This window comes from Meleagris gallopavo, chromosome 6, assembly GCF_905368555.1.
Source record: "Meleagris gallopavo chromosome 6, MGAL_WU_HG_1.1, whole genome shotgun sequence".
Lineage (NCBI taxonomy): Eukaryota > Metazoa > Chordata > Aves > Galliformes > Phasianidae > Meleagris > Meleagris gallopavo.
Window position 1 is genome coordinate 43,719,279 of NC_139409.1, and position 23,857 is coordinate 43,743,135.

A 23,857-nucleotide genomic window follows, 5' to 3' on the forward strand; every position below is an offset into this window, starting at 1 on the left:
TTCTTAATTTTGGTAACCACAGCTTTTAATATAAATATATTCCTTATCACATAAATATTTCATGTAAACATACACTCAAAATACTCGAACCTGTACTCTGCCCCAAAGCTCCACTTCTGTTTAAAAACAGTGCGAGAGAAAAAAAAAAAAAAAAAAAAAACAACCAAAACACTACAGGCAGTGTGGAAATAACACAAGACCAACAATCAGACTATTTCTCCTGTATCTTTATAATTTTCAGGTTGACTGCCTCCACCTGTTAACCAGTTGTGTTCTTAGAGCACAGCTGCAGGAATAACAGAATCAATGCACGTTCAGTCAGATTGAATTGCCAACAAGTGAGGTCATTGGGAGAGGGGTCTGATGGTGATCTGGCAATCTGAAAAAGCTCACACTATCACCCCAGCTTCTCCAAAATCCAGGCTAAACTGACTTTGTCAATGATTATCTGCTGGGATTGTTAGCACTGAAATGCAGGGGTTATGCAGACAGGAGACTCAGTACCTGCCTCTGGAATTTTCTTTGGTTTTTATTTGCATTTAGGCTGTACAACAATAATTTGTTGTTCATTAGAGGCATAGAACATCAAAAGCAATATACCCCAAACACTTGTTTTTGACTTGGTATAACTATCAAAAAGTAACTTGAACAAATCACTCTAGAAACAGAATGTTTTTGAAGAGAGTAAAAGGGTGAGGGGTAGTAAGGATCAGAGCTGAGGAAGCTGAGTCTTCCTGCCTATTGATACAGATTTCAGATCACAAAGCAGAACCTCGGACTCTCTCTTATCCCATATGTAAGGGAATCAATAACAGAGAAATAAAGACCAACTCACATGACAAAACTCACTGGCTCATATCTAGAGAGGCTTTTGGATTTACAACACCAAGCGCTGATGAAACAGGTGGTGAAACTTAGGTTTGTTAAACTCCAAGAGCCCAGGCTAGTTCACATGTCAAAAGCATACATTTTTTCACACTGCTGCACCAATGAAGAGCCTCCTCATTCCCCAGAAAGTGTGGGGAATGGAAGGCCTTTCAAGAAGAAAAATCTAACACAGTATTAGGCTAGAATCCAGATAAAAATCAGTTGACTTTGAAGACAACAGCAGGCCAGACTAGATTCTTTAGGTCTACCTTTGTTACTTGACCAGGCAGAAAGAGAGGGCCTCAAAGCCACTGAAGTGTTTCTGCATTTTAGATTTCTGATGAGGACATAACTTAGTACAAGATTTGTCACCTAGCTTTCCTTGCTCACGTGCCTCATTATGCCTCTATCTGCACAAGTTGTACAGAGCTTTCCCATTGCTACATCAGCAACTAAAATATTTAGAGAATCACCTTGCAGGCAACCCTGCGTAGCCCTTGGCAGCCACAATACAAGATGTACAACATATCCACCACACACCCCAGAATAAGAAAGCCCCAGAAATATCCACACATCCGGTGACAGGTGCTTTGGGGTCTGAAATAGGAATGACAAAAAAAGGCACAAATAATTATATATATATATATATATATATTTCATCTCCAAGTTTAAACTCAGGAATACTGAAATAAGAACAGGCTACCTGCTAATAGAAAATGAATGCCTAACAATCTGTGCAGGGTTTCTTTGTCCCTACCAAACACTTAAACACCTCAAACTTTGGAGAAAGCTTAGAGAAAAGAACAGCCTCTTCTCTCAAACCAAAGATATTCCACATGCAGTCAGTAGTGGCTTCTCAGGGAAATTTAGTGTCAGTATCTGTATCTGCTTCCATTATACATTTATGCTCTGGAAGCTATGATCTTAAAAGCTACATCTAAGGAGCAGAGGGATCAGCAAATGAGCAACAGGAAGCGAGTAAGTGTCTAGCACAACTGTATAAAAAACATTTAAGTTTTCCTGATATAGTCTGACCAGCAGGAAAAGTGTTTTTCAGGGAACCAGTAGAATTTAGCAACTAATGCGCTCTCTACTTCTGGTTTAAAGTGCCTTACTCTTTCTAATTCCACTGCAAACACTGTTGTAGCTACAGAAATGTATTTGAAGTATTAAGATGCTCAGTTACCTAATGACACAACACAGCAGGGAGGTGCACGTTACCTTCTCTGCTATCAAGCACAGTATGAATATGATGACAGGAAATGTACTCCTAGTTTTCCTTCGGTGCTTCTTTTCTCTTCCATCCACTCTTGCATTATAAACATCAAGAGACATATCCAGTCTCCTACTGTAGTTTGCAGTACTCCCAGGGAGAACAAAGCATATGAGGAAGAAGGATCTGCATCAGATGGTGTATCGTGGTGGCCTTACTGGCCAGACAGCAAGGAACACACAAGCAGGTTCTGCAGTCAACACTGCCCTCACTGTTTTCTCCTCAAACACTTTTGTTCAGCAATTTTTCATTGCATAAAGATGGCAAGCACAGAGCTATTTTTAAAATGGGCTTCTCTCAGCATAGATACCATGCTGTGGAAACCCTGCCCAAGGCAGTCCCAAGTATAGCCCTTCTGGAATGCATTAATCAAAAGATGCAAAGATTTGATCTTTCTTTCTTCTACTTCCCTGAAGGCCTAATCCTCTGTCTCAGAAGGGCTTTCTTCCTCCCAGCTGAGCAAGGCTTATTCCTCCTTGGAACTGGGAGCTTCCCAGTGCCAGCTGGTCACAGCAAGCAGGAGAAGGAGTGAGGCTGGTCAGTTCTAGTGCAAGTCAGTCAGGATTTCAAGCCCATTTTTTCCATCATCTGTTCATATACAGTCCATGCCATTGCTGCCATCAGAGTACGCCTGAGGGCACGAGGCACACCGCCTCGGAAAAAGCCGACCAACCCAAAGTCCTGCAGCAGAAAACAAACAGCAACCCATTACCATCTGCCTCCAGCATTTTAAATCCTCATCATTTATTACGCGGAACAACCCAGGATGTATTTAAGCTCAGATTCAGATCAGCCTCTGAAAGATCCAGGCTTAAATTACATTCAACCTTTAGGAAGAAGCCAAAAACTACAGGGCACCCACTGAAAAAAGGAGGAGAAGGGTATGCCAAAATGACAAAGGACAGGGAAAGCCATGCTCAAGTCTGACAAAGAAAACATGAAGGAGTAGTCATTTCAATCTGCTTCAGGAAAATGACTTGTCCTTGTTTTAGGGCTCGTTCCTGTTCACAAAAATAACATAACTGTTCTTTAAAAACTGAAATTTGTGAGTACTGAAAATAAATACATCTGTTAGGAGGAAACAGTTCATGCACAAAAAAAAAAAAATCCATACACAAATACAGATTCTTCTTTAGGAAATAAAACAAAGCAAAGCTGCTAAGATCTGCTACATTTGCCTTAATGTGGTAATTACAGATGTGCATACATGGATAAACCACAGGTGGCAGCAGTTGCAAGCACAGCTCCTCCACAGCTCCTGCAAGCTCCAAGCTCCTCCAATTCGGAGCTAAAGTAACCACCAGTGTGAAGACAAAGGCATAGCAGACAACTGAAGTGTAATCATTCAGCAGCTTGATGCATGAGGCAGATCTGTGTGGAGAGTTACTTGGTGGAATTAGAGCACAAAGGTGGGCACAGCTTACTCTCAACTGCCGATCTTCTGTAATTTTGTGCAAACAGTTGAAGGATTTGGGAATGGCAAGAGTAATTGGGGAGCAAGTTCCACTCCCTTGTAACCCATTCAAAAGGAGCAGGAAATAATCTGAGTAGTGATAATAGCCTATTAAATACAAGGAAGCTAAAGGAACGGACTGAAATGTCTGCCTTCAAACCATCAACCACAGCACCCTTCCAGTTAATTCCCTGAGCAAAATTCCCCACACAAAAAACACTGATAAGAGATTCAGCCTCAGTCTCTCCCAGAATGACCCCCCTCATCTTCTGAAAATGCTCACACTGAGTAGCCAGACTGCAAGAGCATAAAGACAACAACTTACTCAGCGTAACTGTGCTCTGGGCAAAAAGACCAGAAGCAAGGCTGCAGTTGCACCAATTAGAAAGAGATTCATCTTACCTTGTAGATGAAGGCAATGGCCTGGCTTGTCCTGCGGTACTTTTCAGGGGACAGCTGCATGTGTGTTTTGATGACATCAGCAGGCTGCGTTGCCAGTGAAGCCACGATTCCTGCGAAGATCCCACAGCCAAAATTCACCACAGGCATGAGCACTGGATCCAGCTGGACTGTAACAGAGAAGAGGGAACCCACTCAGATACAAAAGAGGCCAGTAATACCCACACTGCATAGTGAAGTGAAAAGCTACTGAATTACAGAATCAATGGCAGAGCATGACAGAAGTTAAAATCCAGTGAGGGTAGAGTAGAAGGGGAGAAATGGCTACAAGTTAAAGTTAGAACAGTTTAAAGCACTCACTGCTAAGGAACTGAATGTAACAGGAACTCAGATAAGGAAAAATTATTTAAGTCTTGCCTCAGCCAGTTCTATAAGCAGAGAAACCTCAGCTTAGTGGAAACTAATCAGTATACAAGACAACCAGCAGCAGAAACCACTGCTGAACACATCCTCTCTTTCAGTTCTTCACTAACCTAACTTATGCATCACTCACCTACCTTAAGCATGAGTCCTCAGAAAGACAGTAAATCTTGGGCCAACTTCCATTTCTATACTGACATGAGATCTATAGTTCTCCACAAGCAAAAGGCAAACATCTCACCTAAAGCCCCACAACAGAGTAACTAAGCTACTGATGATGCGTTCAATAAGCAGAGCAGGGAATTTTAGGGCACAGTGCAAGAAAAGCAATGTTTTATGTCACAGCCTCCAAAGTTCAGCCTTACCCTGAGGTGTGAGTTTTTTGGTCTGTGTGTAGAACATCAGGTAGATCCCAGAGAAAGGTGCATCTCGTAGCAGAGTGGCAGTGAGCCCACTGAACATGCCACGAGCCCCTTCCGTCTGATAGATACTCTTCAGAGCTCCGTACACGCTCCCATAGCCAAATCTTCCACTCTGCAGAGGTAGATAACAGTCAGTCATCTACATGCCAAGGAACTCTACTCACACCTTGAGGCCAGTGTTCTCATCTGATACAAGAGATGGCAGTAGAGAGGACTGCCCAAGGCAAAAACTGTGTTCCACCTATCTCAGCCTCTAAAAGTCCTTCAAGAAGGTAAAACAAAAAGTATCCTACAATTACGGAGGCACTGCATACAAACAGAACTTTAAAATCTCAGGGTGAGTTTCACATTCACTTTCTGCCTAGTTATCAGTGGTATGGCTTGGCACTTGTGTGAAGCAGGATGACACCACGACTACAATCCCTGGCTGTACCAAGGGGCACCACTTTCCTCCTCCCAAAAATGTCTGTCATCAGGAGGAAGGGATATGACATCATTAACAGTGACCTAATTAGAAAGTCGTACTCACCTCATACCGTGTTTTCACCACCGTTACTGGCAACATGCAAATCCCAGATATTGTACGTGCAGTGGCACCCAGAAAGACAGACTCCAGGGCTGTGGGTGAACGGTCCCCTAGAAACTTCTGCTTCATGGTGTACAGAGTGCTGAAGTAAATCCCGACCCCAGGAATACATCTTGCAAAGGACTTCACAGAAACAGAAGCAAAGAAAGACAGAAAAAGCATATTTAAGACAAAATATATGACTAAAAGCCAATGGTATCCTGGGGTACATCAAGAAAAGCATGGCCAGCAGGTCAAGGGAGGAGATTCTCCTCCTCTGCCTCACTGAGGCCATGTTTGGAGTACTTTGTCCAGATCTGGGCAAAAAAAAAAAAAGACAGGGAACTTCTTGAAAGTCACAAAGAGTGTGACAAAGATGATGAGGGGCCTGGAGCACCTCCTTTATGAAGAAAGGCTGAAAGAGTGGGGATCTCATCACTGTTCATAAATCTGATGGGCAGGAGTCAAGTCAACAGAGGCTAAGGAAAGAAGATGAGGAAAAATAACTAATGCCATTTAAATGCAGTGGGTTCAAGTGATGCCAGGATCACAGAATCACAGAGCGGCCAGGATTGGAAGGGAGCTCAAGGATCATGAATCTCCAACCCCCCTGCCACATGCAGGGCCACCAACCTTCCCATTTAATACTAGACCAGGCTGCCCAGGGCCCCATCCAACCTGGCCTTGAACACCTGCAGGGACGGGGCATCCACAACCTCTCTGGGCAGCTGTTCCAGTACCTCACCGCTCTCAAAGTAAAGAGCAGTATCCCAAAGCAGAATGAGGTTGATGCAGCTGCCACTCCACGTTTACAAAGTTTATTCATGCATTCAGCTGCTCTGGATTACAAGTGCGCAGTGACTGCACCAGTGGCACTCACATTAACCATTAACTTCTTACAAGGGGATTTAACCATCCACATCACATGATTTCGTTCATAATTGTACAGAAGCCAGCCACTTCAACTTAGTCCTTAGTTATCAATAAACAGTAGGTTTGCTTGTGCATGTGATTTTGAAGTCATGGTCGGAAAAGCCACTTACAGGAGAGACGCCTTTCCACAGCCCCAGAAGACTTTCAGTACGAACCACCCTGAAGAGTACCGTCACCATCCCAGCACGACCGGACCTGGAAGGAATACCAGACAGCACTCCAATGACTCCCCACACCACCGGCCCATCGCCGCACCTCCACGTGTCACCCCGGCCCTCAAACGCTCTTCGTGGTTCCTTGGCCGCTCCTTCCAGAACACGCTGCTGCCCCACAGGGCCTCGGTACCCAGTTACCCATCCAATTACCCACCCAATTACCCTCCAAGGGCGCCCGGCGCGACCCCGCAGCCCTCACCCTCCCACGGCCGGCTGCAAGGTTTGCAGGCGGGTCTTCAGCAGGTCGAGGGGCTGGAAAAGCAGCGTGGAGCAGGTGCCGCTGATGGAACCGCAAACGAAGGCCTTCAGCACGGGGTGCATCTGGAGAGGAACGGGGGACATGGCTGCTTTATCCGCTTCTAAACCGCGTCGCAAGGAACGGGAAGAGCGGAAAATCGCTCCTTTAACGCGGGGCCGCGCGGCCGGGTCCCGCGCCTCGCACCCCGCGGCACAAGGGGCGCCGGGCAGGGGGCGACGCGGGCCGCCCCCCGCCGTCTGCCATGCAGGGGGAGCCGCGCGGGACCCCGCCGAGCCTCGCGTGCGCCGCAGCGGGCCGGACGCACGTCATTACCTCGTCCTCTCGCCCCGGCATCCCAGCGCCCCGCTGAACCAGTGAGCGCGGCGGGCGGCAGTGACGCGCGGACCTTCCCCCCGGCGGCCAATCCCAGCGCGGGCTCCGGACGGCGGCGGGAGCGAGCCGCGCATGCGCGCCGCTTAACCCTTAGCGTGCTGAGGGGCGCTAGTTAGTGGCTTATTGCATCCCGGGTGTGTGTGGTGTCCCGGGTCGGTGCCGCGGGCGGCACTAAGCACGGGTGTGTGTGGTGAAGCGGCCTGGAGATGAGCGCTGTGTTTAGAAAGCTGCTTTGGGCGTCTTTCTTTGGTTTGAGACACTGCGCTCTGAGGGGTCACGAATCAGTGATTTTGTGAGTCGGCAACTTGTTTGGCTCCTGCTTTGAGGACACAATGAAATACACGTGTCTCGAAATGCTGGCCTAGTGGAGTGAGCTTTCACGTCCAATAAAGCTGGCAAACCCAAGCGAGGTGTGTTTGTGTGGAGCTTTTTGTGGTGCTGCGGTGATGCATCAGGCGGCTTTGTCCAGCCCATGGCGGCAGCTGGGTGCCCGTGGCTAAAAGACCCCACATCCGTGCGGCCCCCTGGCAGTGCTGTCCTCATCCCCACGTGGAGCCATCAGGGCATCCGTGGGGCAGGTGTAGCCACCAGGACCTGCTGAGCCAACCAGAGGCTGCAGCAATGGCAGCCGAGCAGCTCACAGCCCATGCAGGAGCTGGATGCTCTGGCAGTACCATGGCCTCCCGGTGCCTGCCTTGTTGTGAGGCTGGAGAAGCTTTGCTCTCTTGTTATGATCACGATGAATGAGGAGGTGACCCAGCACGATGGGGACAGTGACAGTGGGGTCACCTCCACTGGAGCAGTTTTTGACAAGCATGGCATGCAGGCTCTTGTTATCTCATAGAATATCCGTATTATCATAGAATCACAAGGTTGGAAGAGACCTATAAGATCATCTAGTCCAACTGTCTTCTGACTACCACTGCTACCACAAGCTACTAAAGCATATCTTGCAGCTCCTTATCCAGACGCCTCTTGAACACTTCCAGGGATGGCGACTCCACGACCTCTCTGGGCAGCCATTCCAGTGCCTGACCACTCTCTGAGAGAAAAAGTTTTTCCTCATGTCTAACCTAAACCTCATCTGATACAACTTGTGGCCATTTCCCCGGGTTCTGTTTGTTGCCAGAGAGAAGAGGCCAAACCCCTCTTCACCCCAACTTCCCTTCAGGAAGTTGTAGAGTGCAATGAGGTCTCCCCTGAGCTTCCTCTTCTCCAGACTAAACAATCCCAACTCCCTCAGCCACTCCTCATAAGCCTTGTGCTCCAGACCCCTCACCAGTTTCGTTGCCTTTCTCTGGACATGCTCCAGAGCCTCAACATCTTTCCTGTAGTGGGGGGCCCAAAACTGAGCACAGTACTCAAGGTGTGGCCTCACCAGAGCTGACTAGAGGGGGATGATCACCTCCCTGCTCCTGCTGGCCACACCATTTCTAATGTAGGCCAGGATGCTGTTGGCCCTCTTGGCCACCTGGGCACACTGTCGGCTCGTGTTCAGCCGAGCATCAACCAGCACCCCCAGGTCTCTTTCTTCTTCACAATCATCCAGCCACTCATCCCCAAGCCTATAACTCTGCGTGGGGTTATTGTGGCCAAAGTGCTGGACTCGACACTTGGCCTCATCCCATTCATCTCAGCCCAGCGATCCAGCTTGTCTAGATCCCTCTGTAGGGCCTTCCTACCCTCTGGTAGATCCACACCACCTTCCAACTTGGTGTCATCTGCAAACTTACGGAGGGTGCCCTCAATCCCCTCATCTAGGTCGTCAATAAATATATTGAACAAGATGGGCCCAGTACTGACCCCTGGGGGACACACTCATAATGGGTCGCCAGGCTGGACTTAACTCCATTAACCACTACCCGTTGGGCACAGCCCTCTGGCCAGTTCCTTACCCAAAGAAGTGTATACCTGTCCAGACCACAGGCAGCCAGTTTCTCCAGCAGAAGCCTGTGAGAGACTGTGTCAAAGGCTTTGCTGAAGTCTAGGTAGACTACATCAACAGCCCTTCCCTCATCTACCAGATTGGTCACCCTGTCATAGAAGGAGATGAGGTAGGTCAAGCACGACCTGCCTTTCATGAACCCGTGCTGGCTGGGCCTGATCCCCTGGACGCCAGGCACGTGCTGTGCGATCTCACCCATGATGATTTGCTCCATTACTTTCTCTGGTATTGAGGTCAGGCTAACAGGCCTGTAGTTTCCCTGGATCTTCCTTATGGCCCTTTTTGAAGAGGGGAGTCACATCAGCAAGCCTCCAATGCTCTGGGACCTCTCCAGTTAATGAGGAGTGCTGATAGATGGTCGAGAGGGGCTCGGCAATCACCCCCGCCAGCTCCCTCAGCACCTGAGGGTGTAGCCCATCCAGTCCCATGGACTTGTGACAGTCCAGATGGAGGAGAAACTCTCTGCCTGTCTGCACCTGAATCGCCGGGGGTATATTCTCAGTAGGGTCCCAGACTTCCGGGTCAAGGCATAAAATGCCCAGCGGATGACTGGTCTGGCTATTAAAGGCACTTGTAAAGAAGGCATTGAGGACCTCAGCCTTCTCTTGTCCTCAGTAGTCACATTCCCTGCTGCATCAAATATAGGGTGAGAAATATCCTTTTTTCTTCTTTTGCCATTAATGATGCCATCTCCATCACTGGGACATCCCCACAGACATCTTCCCCGGTAGTCCCTGGTGTGCAAGAGCAGCAGCGCTGCTTCCTCCTCACGGTGATGCGGGGCAACAGTGCTGGGGCACCTAGTGACAGACAGGACACCTGGCAGACGCGTGGGGCAAGTGACAGAGCTCTTTCATTGACGTTCCTGCTCATGTGAAATGACGTACTGATCATCCAAGAGATAAGTCTGACACACGTTTCCGTTTCTGTAAGCATGAACTGAAGAGAATGAACTGACTGCCTTGTGGGTTTATACACCTTGAATATAACATCTGTCACGCAGAGGAAGAGGCACTTTGAAATTCTCTGCTGTTAGGGTGAAGACCTTGCTGGTGGCTTGGTGCTGAAAGGTAAACTAAGGTAAGCGCTGCCACTGTATATGTATGAAGATATACTCACCTCTCAGATGTGCTTTATACACTGAGACATTTTTCTGCCACTTTCACACAGTGCTGGATTATGGATGAGGACCTGAGGAGCCTGCTGGCCGGAGGAAAGCAGGAGGACTTGACGGTGAGTGGATGCATCTGGGCTTGGTCCTGAGGGGCTGTCATTGGGAGAAGTCATTCTGGTGGGGACAGTGAGGGTGTGGAGGAAATCTCAGTGGTTATGGTTCTTTGAAAGCAGCATATGCAAAGGCACCTTCTGCAGAGGAGGCTGTTTGTGTCAGGGCTCACACACTCCTCCCTGGAGTCACAGGGGAAGTCCCTGTGCAGGAGATGCGCCCTCACCACTCTCAGTGGGCTGGGCAGGCTGTGGTGGGCACTGCCAGGAAGGCAGCATGGCTTTGGAGCCGTGGACACCCAGCTGACTTCAAAGATCTTGACAGAACATAGAGCTGAGCTGCAAAACCTCTGCTGAGGGCTCTCAGCACCCTGGCCCATTTGACTGCTATTTTGCTGGTGCTCCCCCTAGCACTTGGACCAGCAGATCAGGCTGGATACAGACATGGGACTGGGCACATCAAGAAGCAATGGAAAGAGGCTGATTTACCACAGCAGCTGCATTTCCTTTCATCTTCCCTGCCCCTCTGGCTCAATACCCTCATTCTGTCAGGGCAGGGCCATCACACATGTTCATTCCCCATTTGTGTCATCTGACTTGGCCAAGGCACACCTGATTTTAACTTGTGGGCTTCCTGTGAGATGAACTATATTTTTATTAGGAATGTAATTTGAGATTAGGACCTCACGAATTTCATTGTCCTTGAACAGGTGGATTACCATTTGTCACCAGCAGTTAACTCCTCTGCACCCTATTATAACATGTATTACCCTGAACTGGACATTGACTGTGAATTTGAAAGTATTCCAGCATTTGCATCTTCATTTTTTCCAGTGCTGTACTCCATATTGTTTGTGGTTGGTCTCATGGGAAACGCTTTGGTTGTTTGGGTTCTAACAGTCTTCAAGAAAATTAGGGCCATGACTGACGTGTATCTACTGAACCTCGCCATCTCTGACCTCGTCTTTGTCTTCTCCCTCCCTTTCCTGACTCAGTACTCCCTGGTAAACCAGTGGACTTTTGGCAACGCCATGTGTAAAATTGTCAGCTCTGCTTACTTCATTGGTTTTTACAGCAGCTCCTTCTTCATAACTATCATGAGCATTGACAGGTACTTGGCCATTGTGCACTCTGTGTATGCCCTGCAGATCCGGACAACCACCCATGGAATCATCGCAAGCCTGGCCCTTTGGGCAGTAGCCATTTTAGCATCAGTGCCAGGCCTTGTGTTCTTCCGGGAAGTGGATGATGATAACAGGACACAGTGCATCCCTCACTACCCTGGCAGCGGTAATGGCTGGAAGGTCTTCAGTAATTCTGAAGTCAACATCCTGGGGTGGCTGTTCCCTGTGAGCATCCTCATTTTCTGCTACCACAACATCTTGAGAAACCTGCAGAGGTGCCATACTCAGAACAAATACAAAGCAATGAAATTGGTTTTTATCGTTGTCATTGTGTTCTTCCTGTTCTGGACCCCCATCAATATCGTGCTCTTTTTGGACTCTATGAGGAGCTTGCATATCATCGATGACTGCCAGACTAGCCAAAGGCTTGACCTTGCCATGGAGCTGGCCGAGATGCTCTCCCTCGTGCACTGCTGCCTCAACCCCATCATCTACGCCTTTGTTGGGGAGAAGTTCAAGAAGTATCTCTGTGAGGCTTTTGGCAAATATACCCATTTTCTCTTGATCTGCAAAGGACACAGTGCCTTCAACAGACGCAACACGGACAGACACGCCTCTCTGTACACAGCATCCTCACAGTCCTCTTTTGTTGGTAGCGTCTTGTAGAGCTGCAAGGCAGAAGCTCCATACTTCAGACTTCATTTGAAACTGAGAAATTCTCCCAGTACTTCAATAAAAATAGTCTTTCTGTTTCCTTGTAGGCGGAGGTTTCAGTGCAATGGCCTGTTAGCAAAGTAAGACTAGGAAAACACACAACACCAGAGCAAGCTGTAGTGCACCTTGCTCTTTCATGTGCTCTGACACCATTCTGAACAGGGACACCATTCTGTCCTGTGCTTAGCAAATGTGAATGAGAACTTCAAACACTGAAAATCACATTGCAAAATTCATCAGGTACCCCCTGCCCACTAGCTGAATAGTTTATCAAAGAAGATTTTTGTCTCCATCACAGAGAAGTATGACGATGCACTGTTCAGGCAACTTCTTAGGATAGGACTTACCAGAAAAGTAGAATCATTTGCTTAAGCCTGCTTGTATCATGCTTCCCTTTGGGATTCTTATTTTTTAGCATCTTTTTTATCATCTTCCTCCCTTTTCAGTAGCTCTTTCTGCCCAAACTTTGTGGAAGTGAGGCTGAAAAACTATCAACAGACTCCACACAAAGAGGTATGCCCTGTCCCTCCAGCACAGGACACATGGTCCTCCAATATTCCTAATGAAATGATGAAAACCTTGAAGGATGGGAAGATGCAGCCTCTCTATGCAGATAGGGTGTCAAAGTCACACCTCGGTATTCCTCCACCTAGATGTTGACAAAACACATGTATAATATTTATTTTTTTTAATGCTTATTTAATTCCTCATGCCTCCTGAGTGAGCTGCCCCTCTGATGGAGACAGTTCATCATGGATTACTTGCAGAGCTGGCTGCAACATCCATCTTAAAGGAAGATGCCAAATGTGTCCATTAAAACAACTAAGTCTCCCCTAAGGAAAGGTCAGTGGTTTGCATACTAGTACCAAATGGATGATGGTTATGGCACTGGCGCTGAAAGCCCCTGCCTTCTGGTCTGCATGAACAAATGTCTAATTTTGGAGAGTGGATGAGAGCAGATGCTGTTGCCTTAGGAATGTTTCTTCCCTCTGCTCAGGCCTGGGGTCGGGAGGAACAGCTCACATTCCCAAGCCTGGGACAGCAGGCAGCTCTTTCCCTTGTCTCAGCAGAGTGGATTTATTCTACAGGCGGTGACTGTGCTCATCGCAGGGTTGAGAGCATGCTTTGTGACAGGAAACAGTCCCTCAGTCTAAGGAATCACTCCAGGGCCTAGCTCCTACCTGATATCTAAGCAAAGTTTCCAGATAGAGCTTAGTGAATGAGTAATTAGGCAAGCAGCAAATAAATTACTGTTACGTGGTAAGAGTCATGGGTAAAATCTGCCTGGGGAGCTGCAGGAGGTAGCACAGATATTGACAGATAAATGCAATGGTGCTTTGAAGTTTTTGTTCCTGGTCTATTTTTCGCTACAGGATATCACCCTATTTGAAGTTTTATAATAAAGATTCTTCCTGCAGTGTAAATGCACGATCCTGGCACCTGAGGAACTCCCCTGTCCTATCACTGATTATCTCAGATTGCACATTTTCTTCTGTCCTGGCAGATTCACATGACTGACCATTCCTCCAGCCATCTCCTCTCTCTTCCTCCCTCTTTCCTTCTCCCTGGGAGAAAGAGACTGAGAGCAGGTTGTCTTCTAGCAGGTTATCTTCTAGCAAGTAAACCTACCCTGGTAAAATCCCCACACCTTTCGAGTACCCTTGAGGTTATTTCCTAGAGAAGATCAGAACAAAACCCAGACAATTCTTCTTAGCTGCTGATCTTCAGATAGTGTTTATTTTAATGTGCATCCATATTGGTGATCTGCAAAATGCAGTCTTTTACAAGAACAGGTTGATAACAATGTGTTCTACAAGTAATGTTCCTTCATGTGGGCAGTGACAGATTCCCCAAATGATAAAGCAAAGACTGTGAATAAAAGATGAGTTTTAACCACTTCCTCCATACCAGCTCTGCACTGCAGCTCCTGCCATTTGGGCAACTTGCCACCTTTGTTCAACATGCCTCTTTTTTTGTATGTGCAAGCATTTAAATGCCCAAGAATAGGTTTCACAGAAATTAAGGTTGAAGCTGAAGTGTGGTGGACAGGATGCGAGCACCAGCTATCTTTATCTCCTGGAGGTTTGCAGCTGTAGCCCTCTATATCATACCTTGCTCGTAGCACGAGGATGGCAACAACCTCTGCTTTCCTACAGCACATATTTGTGTATGTGCACTACTGCAGGATTTCATGGCATGCATCCTGCAGTAAAGGATTTTGTAACACTGTCTTGCAGAGAAAAGCCTTCCTTGCATGGCAAAGCTCTCCCCCTAGCAGCTCAGCTGGCGCAGTCATTCAATTTCAATCACAAGATCACTGCTGTAAAATAGCAGAACCTTCAAATAATGAATGATGGGAAATGCAGAATCATTTCCATTCCTTCTCACTGCCTACACTCTTTGTCTGCCCATGCTACCACTGTGCCACCCTTCAGAGCTATACCCCCTTCATACCCACAGACAAGCAGGCTCAGGAGTTGGGTATCTGCATTGGAAAAATGTCCCTTTAGTAACAGGAGGCTCCATTTCCATGTTTTCCCCTTCCTCCTCTATGTAGGAACAAAGCATGGAGAAACCTCAATCTTTTTTTTTTTTTTTTTTTTTTGCTAAATTTCACCAACACTTGTCTTGTTCGGCCCCTGCACATCAGGTTTTGCAGTCAGATCTGAAATGGACATCGTTTGCAATAGGGTAAAGCAGCCCCTGACCTATGAAAAAACAGGATAGAGATCTTTCTTTCAGCAAGTTAACCTGTGGCCTAAAAGGGATCCAAGCCATGTAGATGAAGAGCAAAATATTTTTTTCTGAAGGATGTGTCTCTAAGTTTGACAGAAAGTCATCCCTCCCTCCCTGGACCACATCAGGCTCGCTCTTCTGAAGCCCAGTAGTATCTGCTATTTATTCTCAGGCTGTGCTCCCAGTAGGCAATTTCCAGTAATAGCAAAAATAATAAAACAAGAAGCTGTTACTCCATGCAGCTCAGGAAAAGCTGTGTGGAGGTGTAGCTTAGGCATGGTGACCAAAATGAGAGGTGCACAGATTGCAGTGAGGCTCTGCCGCAGAGCAGAAAGGTGTGAGGAGAGGACAACGGTGCAGCTCACCCTGGGAGTTGGGGTTTTTTTGGTTCTGGGATGTGCTGTATTTGTGTGATATGCTCTGAGGCGACTGTGAACTTTTAGATCTGTGCAATATTTGGTTGGTTTTCTAACACTCAGTGGTCATCCTGTAATGAGACGTACCGCAGGGGCTTAGGAAATGGCCGGTTTCTATTAATGCACTGGTGATAGAAGGTATTAGTAGTCTCAAGCGAGTCTCAAGCAAAGAAACCACTCAAAGACCCACAGTGCCTTCATGGTGCTCCTGCAGCCTATCCTTGGCTGCTCAAGTGAGCTGGTATGTTCACTGTGCTCTTCCTTTGCATCCTCCCAGCTGGAATTCCACAGTCTAGCAAAAATGGGCTTATTTTGCTGTCACTAAAATTTTAATTTCTGCTGCTGATTGAGATGTCATGCTGCAGGTCACCAGCAGCCAAGTCAGGATGATGTTACGCTGCATGAAGGAGCTGGTAGATGTCAAGTACCACGGGCCTTCATCAAAGCTCTCTGTGTTTTGAAACGGGGATGCTTTGCTCCTTGCACACAGCTCTCTGCAGCACTAAGGATTTCCTGCCAAGGCAGCTGCCTCCCTCCTTGCAGCAGCAGCTCCAGGAGTCGGACCAACCTCAGCTCCCCGCTGCAGCCTGGTGCTGTGAGCTGCTGCTGCCGCAGGGGCGGAGGTGAGACCCACATCCTGATGCTGTGTGGGCAGCAGAACATGCAGTTCTCTGTGCTCCTCCCCTTTCTGAAGGGACAGGCCTGGGAGCTGCCTGCTCTGAGCTGTGTGCAAGGGCACTAGGAGCGCAGGACAGCAGAAGGAAGCCTCTGCATCTTTCCTTGAGTCTGAAAGGCATCACAGTGACTCCAACTGTAGGGTTGTCCCAGCAGCTGCTGTCCCAAGAGAAGTGCCAGGCTGGCTGAGCTCGTCTGTTCTGCACAGATGTGGTGCATGGTCACTTGTTTGCTCAAAAGGAGCCCGCCACAGTTTCAGCATTGGTCCCCACTCCTGCTACTCAGTTTTACATCCTGATCTTGGTCTTTTTGCTGCAGTGAGACAGGTTGAAGGGAAGTCAGAACAAGTTGGGCACATCATGTAGTCAGATATTCTCATGTGTATCATCTTAAAACCAAGACAAAAGTAACAGTCACTCACATTGTCTTGTTTCCTCTTGATTCACTATTGGTATGTGTAAAACACAGAGTAAAAAGGAGTGAGTAAAAGCTGTGTACCTGGAGAAAATATGTCTATGACAATGTAACTCCTTTTACAAGCTCCTGTGCAGGAGGCTGACCTTACTGGTAATCTGTGCCCTCCTGTATATCTTTGATATGTCTGTAGGGTTTTTCAATCACCCTCTTAGGTGAGCAGCAGGGAAGTTGCACTGACAGCATGCTGACCAAATTAGCTCTTAGCCATAATGTGGCTGTGAGGCTGAGGGTGGGTTCTGCACCACTTTCTCACCCAGCCCAGCCACATCACTCTCACTCTAGGAGATGGCTGCTCCCTTGGGGCAGGCAGCCAAGCAGAAGGAATATTCTACCAAAATGGAGTACTGAGCCAAGAAGGGGAGGAAAAAGACAAGGTTCAGCAGATAGATGTTGGTCATGGCCCTGGCTTTCTTAAAAACTGTTAACCCAGGTGCAGACCAAGGCTTCTGAATATGCTACTGTGCCCAGCTAGCAGGGCAGTAGCCAAGGAGTGACTCACTGAAGACCCGTGCCAACCACAAATCTACGAGCTTGGTTTCTTTACCTGAGATTCATACAGAAACAGCAACCTCAGCTTCATCTTGAAATGTAGTTTTAGTCATCAAAGAGATCTGTAGAATGTCAATGGAAGAGTTCTGCGATTTGCCCCACACATCTGTGAGGTGCTCACCATGTGCCTCACACTGCCATCAGGGAGGAAGAAGTACAACCACTGCTGGGTTTCTGGTGAAGCCCCATGTTTTGCAAGGTTTGTTAGTTTATTTGTTTTCCTTAGGAAGTATCCACCCTAAAAGAAAGTTCAGTCTGAGGTATCACTGCACCCATGCCTCTCCTTGAGACATGCACTCTATGGGATGGCTCCACTACAGGGAATATTCAGAAATGATCCTTCCAGAAGGACTTCTCCCATCTAGAAGCGCTTCTCTGTCTCTTCTCTGCTGTGGTAATATCCAGCTATGTCTAGAGATAGGATGGTTCACATTTGTAACGGGGCTCTTCTTGGGTGTATGCCCTGTAGTCTGGGCAAGTAATGCTGACCAAAGCAAAGCTGCTGCTGAACCGCAGTAGTTCTGATGCACAACTCGTACGGTGTGCTTCTGCTTGACTGAACATTTTTGCATAAAACTGTGTTTCTCTTTGCTCAGCTAAAATGCCAAAAAGTGCAGAGGCACATCACAGAAATCTTCACTCAGCGTAGTGGAAGCGTGAGTTGGGTTTCCACAGAGTGCTGACTCGTGCATCTGCTTGGCTGTCGTCTCCACCCAACACCTCTCTTATTTCAGAACTGGCTGGTACTTGCATGGGTCCAACGTGCTTTCTGGCAAATTGATGCAGTCAGGGCTAATTAGTGCAGTCAGAGAATGCCAGGCTAGCTCTGGCGTGAGCACCTCTGTCAGACACCACATAGGACAAGATACCTCCAAAAGAGCAGTGCTACCAAGCCAACAGCAAGGCCTGCTGTGGTACCTCTCACTCAGAGCTCTTTTTCCACTCCATGCGCTGGTATGCAGGCAGGCTTTCCACTGACATTAATATATGTGCCACGTGCTTGCACATGGACATCACAAAAACATTTATTCACACTGCCCTTCTTCACCTCGCATTCTCCAAGAACGCTCAGAACCTCCAAAATCATCTACATGCTTGGTTCTGGGGAAGGTAAAGCACATGCATTTTGAAAGGAAGGGCACTTTGGCACCCTGACCAGCTGAGGTCTTCACATCCCATCTGCCTCCACTGGCCACCTGGGTATCCCTGTCTTCAAGGATTCTGCAGCACAGGTTCAGGAGGGGCTTGTGAACTAGACTAGCATGTAACAATTGTCCCCTATTTTTTCCTTTCTGCGCAGGAAAAAGCAAATGAAACAAAACCAGACTGTTTACTGATACAGAGCAGCAAGGGAATAATGCCCCAAAGTCCTACCCCTTTGCTGACCCATACTTGGAAGTAAATGCAATCTTTCTAGCAAACAAGAGTGGAGTGCCAAGGTGTGGGCACCAGTTACAGATTCATAAGTTGAGAGTACACAGATAGATAGTTCTGGAAAGATGTTTGAGTAATAAGCCTCTGCTCTCAGGTCATTTTATTTATTTATCTAGTTATCTATTTATTTATTTAATGGTACTGGAAATAAAATATTTGAATAATAAACCAATTCGGTTGTCGTGTCCTTCTAGTCATCCATTCATTCATTCATTCGTTTAACAGTGAAATATCAAATTAAATCTTTGTTTTGCAATGTCAGCAGTGTCCTAGAGGCTGCTCGTAGATCCAACTAGAAAAAGACACTAAGTGCATTTTACTGATGGCATAAATAGGAGATGTGCAACCTCTCTTTGGTTTGTGTGCTTGCTTTCTGAATTTCTAAAATATCTAATGAAAGTGTTGGAACCAAAAAAGGAAAGCAAGGTCCTGGTGAGGAGTGATCCCCTTTAAATACAGCTCTCTCTTTGTCCAGACTCAAGTTCAAACACCTGTGGCTCTATGCAGAACCAACAAGTGCTGGTCAGTGACACCTACTCTGGCTGCTCCAACTAGTCAGGCACCACACAGTGATGTCACTGTGATGACACATGGGCATCATGGTGACATTTGAGCACTGCCCAACAAAACCCCCTGACAGTTCCACTGGATTTCACTTGCTGACTGCCAGGACGAAGATGGCTCATCACAGAAATGTGTCTGTGAGAATTTCTGTTAAACTGAGACAATAAAAATTAAAATTGAACCGCCTGAATCAGAAAGGTATTCTGTTTCTGAGCCAGAGAAGCTGGTTGAGTCCTCAGGCTCCCCTTCTCCTCATTCTCTGGGACAAGAACAAGGAGCAATTAGGGATGCTGCTGCAACATGGATAAAGAAAAGGATTCACTAATATCTTCTGATGAAGAGGAAGCCAAACATTTCCCTCACATTTCTTCTGAGGAGAGCAAAGCCAGCACCTCCTCAGCCCTCAGCTTTCCACAGAAACTCTGCAACTGGTTGAAAGTGACCAGTTTAAGATGAGTCGGTGGGATCACAGTGGAAACTGTTGTCATCAGTAAAGAGATGCTTAAGGTTAAAGTGCTGGGAAGTAAGGAGGTTTTTTTGACTGAAAACATGACAAGTCTCTAACTGCACACAGACACAGGATCTTACTGCTCGAGTAAGATGATTTGGATTTTTTTTTCCTGAAAGAATAACAACCCAAACAACAACAACAAAAAATCCAAAGCTATAACTGTGCTTCGATAACTTCACTTCTTCTCTGCCAGAGACTGAAGCTGAAGATGCAGGTCATTCCCAATTAAAGAAAAAAAAAGCTTTTTTTTTTTTTTTTTTTTTAATTATCCTAGTGAATTTGTTAAATAAAGCTGAGCTGTAAATTAGGAACTGACAGCAGCTTCAGCAATGGTGACATGTGGAAAATATTAAAGAAGACCGAGGGTGAACTCAGTGAAAATACGAAGGAAATAAAACACCCAAAAATGAAAACTAGGGAGCATACTGTTACATGCGAGTAAAGAAATCTGTGTACAAGTAGGTTAATAGGCCTGGAAAGGTCTGGTAGACAGCAAGAGAAAAATGCAGTAGTTGAGAACTGAAGACCAGAAGGCATTTTTCTACCATCTAGATATTTTGTGAAATATGTAAGGCACAACCTGCACCACGTAAACTGTGGTAACTATGGTAACTGTGGTAACTCAGATGTGCCAAGCAGGGTCTGAAACAGAACAAGAAACAAAGCAGAGCTGTGGGTCTCCACTCACCTCTCTATTTCCATGCAGCACCCCCAGTAATCCAGCACTGATACCAGCACAGCACGCCCAGGCTCCTCTCGATTTCAGAGGCCCAGCAGCCCCCTCTGAAGCCTGGTGCCATGGAGGAATAGACACAGTCTGACTCATTCTTCAACCTGAACATTGATGCTGGGCTTCCCAACTGCTTGCTGTGGAGGCTGGTTCAGAAAAATGAAATGAATCACCATCTGAGGTGAGATACCCATTTAGTGCTGATCTCTCAACACAGCACCCACTCAAGCCAGGGGCTGTGCAAGTCTTTGCAGACCAACAGATCAGGGTACGGCTGTCAGAGCAGGTTTCAGGAGAGAGGTTCTTTTTGCTTGCACAAAGTGTGCCAGCTCTGTGTGCAAGTGTGCCAGCTTTTTGTGGCTCTTCCCTTCTCTAGCCCTTCAGCTAAGACATTTCCACACTTAGATGTAGCTTTTCTCCATCTCTTTTAATTTTTGCCTCTCCAGATTTGCAACGAAGAACAACTGCATCTCCTACTGGTAGGCTGGAAAGCTGCCACGTCAAGTGACAGGAGAAGATGAGGCTCCCTCTGCTGGGCTTTGCTTCAGCGGCCTTTCTTCTTAGCTTGGAGAAACAAAAAGTGCTTTTCCCTCTTGTGTGTGAAAAGGATGAAAGTTTTTCCAACAGCTTTCTCAGCTTTTCTTATCCCTGAGCTGTGTCCCAAGCATCAGTGCATGAAATGAGGCAGACAACAGAAAGATATTTCTTGATGCGCAGTTGTCTTTTAGGCAGCATTCATTTCATGTGTATTCAAGTTACACTGAAAATGCATGCTATGATAATGAGTAACACTCTTATCTAGGCTTATCACAGACATCAGAGTACAACAAAAAGTCTTTTCTGCTCCCCGGGGGGATCTGTTAGGAAGTGTGTAAGTCTGCATGACTTAGTTTCTCTTCGAAGCCCTGCAGTTACAACTTTGTGGGTATCCCTTTTGACACATTTGTAGTGCTGCAGGAATAACTTCAAAGCATTGTTGGTATCAAGGAAGATTAATTCATCTTTCTCAATCAGGCAGTTCTCACAGTGAGGTTTCCTTAATGCTATATATTAGAAATCATCTTTCTGAAAGCTGAAAGTTTGTGATTTTGGCAGTCAGAGCTTCTACTTTCAGTGTGTGTGGAGAAACCAGCTTTGAGCAGCACAACGTATTGTGAGCATAATGGTAGTCTCACGGCTCTAAACATTACTCCAGATCTACTGGCTGCAGAAGAAGAAAGAACACCAACGCAGTTAAAATTATTTTGCAGGCAATTTCTAGCCCTTTTCCTTTCCCTGCTCCTCTGGGTCCTAAAGCTGGTGGCTTCACCCTGGTGGTGGTATGGAGGTGTCACAGCAAGCTGTGAACATCACTGGAGAAAAGTTACCACCATGCTGCCCACACTCCCCCAGCCCCTGGCATCTGAGACCATCCCCAATTGAGAGGTTCGGTCCATTCTATCCCCTTAGTCCCAACTGTTCTCACAGAGAGGGTCAGCATTTGGAAGAGTCACCCTCAGCACTGTGCACTAGGAGGAAGGCGTGAAGATCCCAAAGGATTTCTTGTCTCCTCTGCAGTGCTTCTGCATGCACTTCAGCCCCACGGACTAGCTGTGTCCTGCCTCAATATTTCACAACACGACAGCGGGACCACAGCTGAGCACATCAATACTCAGCTCAGCTCTGAAGCTCAGCCCAGGAAGCTGCTCTGCCAAAGTTCAGGTTTCATAGGGCAGGCATATATGCTAGAGAAGAGGAAATATACATTTGAAAACAATCAGGTTCAGCCTGAAGAAAACACTGGTTTTCAAGTCAACTACAAATTAAGGTAAGAGACAATTATATTTCACCTATAATTTGACAGGTCAGGATGACAAGTGGCGTCTCACGAACTTAGGGAATCTCCTCACTGCTTAACTCTGGGAATCTAAGTGAGATTTACTTTGGATTAAGATGATGGGGCAATATTTACAAGCTGGGAAGGCAGAAAGGAGAACATTTTACCAGTCAAAGCAAATCAGGGCAGAGGCACTTTACTTGGTGGCTGATTTTTTGTGGCATCTTGTGGTAAAAGAAACATTCACCCTGCTAGAATCCCTCAAGGTTAAAGCAAAACACTGAGAGATGAACAGTGTGCAGCATCAACACACAAGGACGGACCAGGAGGATAAAGCCCTTCTACTTCATTAAGTGCACTTTATTGGAAGCCTGCAGGGATTTTCAACCATTACACTCACCAGCATTGCTCGCTTTTGGCTTTGGCCCCTGAACCAACAGCAGAATCATCAGTGACAGTGAAAAACAGCCCAATACAGGATTTTGCTAGAGATGATAGAAAGTGGGCAGACTGGCAAGGTAATGACAGAAATCCAAAAATTTGAGAAATCAAGTTTCTGTATGACCACATTATTTAATTTCTATGTGACTCAGCCTTCCATGGGAAGAGTGTTACACAATCAGTTTTGGTGAGACATTCGTGTAGTAGAGTTGGTTGCAGCAGCCAATTAAGTACTCGTGTGATATAAATACAGATGCAGAAACAGCTGCTCCCGACATCTATTCTGCTGGGGCAAAGCCTGGGTGCAGGGCAATGAACTGGGCGACAGGATGAAAGAAGGAAAGCGACTGCAATGAGTTCTGAAAGTTTGGGCAGTGCAGAAAAAGGGGGATAAATAAACCTAAATTTGGGAAAAGGGGATGCAAGAACATGCAGTGAGCTGGGAGGTCTGCTAGAGGATAGCGTGGTCTTGACAGGAAAATATTCATGAGGACATTGTCATAGGGTAATGTGTGCTAACCTCTAAAAGCACAGTGGAGAGGATAATTTAACAGATCTCACATTTCTTGGGTTTCTCGAAGATGTCACGATTAAAAGATTTTATTAATAACAAAAATGGGACAGGAAATACATAAGCACAACAATAAAGGTGATGGGAGGATGGTGCCAGCAGTAACTACAAACAAGGCACAAACAGTGCATGCTGCTGCAAACAACTGTCTCTTTCCACAGTCCCTCCCACAGAAAATACAAAGAAAATCTGAATGCCACACAAGTAGAGAAGGCCTGAGAAAAAGAAATATTGAGGAAGAGCAGATCAGAGAAAAAAAGGGCAGAACGCACAGATATGCATGTAAAAATTAGAGGACAAAGCCCCATGGTTCTTCCAGCCCACAGTTCACATACTGTCCTTTGGCAGGGCCCTGGAACTGTACACAGCCTGGAAGCCTGCTCAGCACGCAGAGCTTTTGCAGAGGACCCCAGCATCTGTGTCAGTGGTCTGTTCATCAGCATCAGGACCTCAAAGCCATGACCTTAAGAGGCATGGGGGAAAAATTCAGAACCATTTTTCAGTGGTTTTTGAACCTCAGTTGTAAGATCCATGGGAGATATAGGAGTCAGGTCATACTCTCCTAAGTCATTTCTGAAAATGATATGTAGGGCTCTGAGCTTCTTAGAGCCACGTTTCTAAAGTAGTTGGACTGCCAAGGGCTCGGACTGGTGCCTTGTGAGGTTCTTGGAAGTACCCTAATGCTTAGCTCCCATTCAGAAGAATCACTCGAATAGGGACAGCATCTCAGTAAAATGCTTTGATGTGGTTAT

At 46.6% G+C, this 23,857-nt stretch overlaps 3 protein-coding genes across 7 annotated transcripts in view; 2 read left to right on the plus strand and 1 right to left on the minus strand.

The window, feature by feature from the left end:
- SLC25A38 (solute carrier family 25 member 38) lies at positions 1–20,626 on the minus strand. 4 transcript variants are annotated; one of them, XM_085226530.1, is made up of 7 exons: positions 20,236–20,429; positions 6,747–6,868; positions 6,443–6,527; positions 5,364–5,543; positions 4,778–4,946; positions 3,996–4,162; positions 1–2,821 (listed from the first exon to the last, which is right to left on the minus strand). In XM_085226530.1, the coding sequence occupies exons 1-7, from the start codon at positions 20,371–20,373 to the stop codon at positions 2,699–2,701; spliced, it is 984 nt and encodes a 327-aa protein (XP_085082656.1). In that variant the 5' UTR covers positions 20,374–20,429; the 3' UTR covers positions 1–2,698. The 4 variants fall into 4 exon arrangements, with proteins under 4 accessions (XP_085082656.1, XP_085082658.1, XP_085082659.1 ...); XM_085226532.1 differs by lacking the exon at positions 20,236–20,429 and adding an exon at positions 7,119–7,228; XM_085226531.1 differs by lacking the exon at positions 1–2,821 and adding an exon at positions 2,832–3,141 and having other exon boundaries at positions 20,236–20,626.
- On the plus strand, positions 10,082–12,221 carry LOC100544289 (C-C chemokine receptor type 8). Its single transcript, XM_003207265.5, has 3 exons — positions 10,082–10,203; positions 10,294–10,356; positions 11,058–12,221. Exons 2-3 carry the CDS (start codon positions 10,303–10,305, stop codon positions 12,135–12,137), a joined length of 1,134 nt encoding a protein of 377 aa, XP_003207313.1. The 5' UTR covers positions 10,082–10,203; positions 10,294–10,302; the 3' UTR covers positions 12,138–12,221.
- The window catches only part of CX3CR1 (C-X3-C motif chemokine receptor 1), a 21,644-nt gene continuing 7,916 nt past the window's right edge, over positions 10,130–23,857 (plus strand). The window contains exons 1-2 of one of the 2 annotated variants that reach the window (XM_085226527.1): positions 10,130–10,203; positions 10,294–10,356. The gene's annotated coding sequence lies outside the window, so the exon portion shown is untranslated. Of the gene's footprint in view, positions 10,204–10,293; positions 10,357–21,731; positions 22,085–23,857 lie in introns of those variants that run through there. The other variant, XM_003207266.4, reaches the window with a different exon arrangement.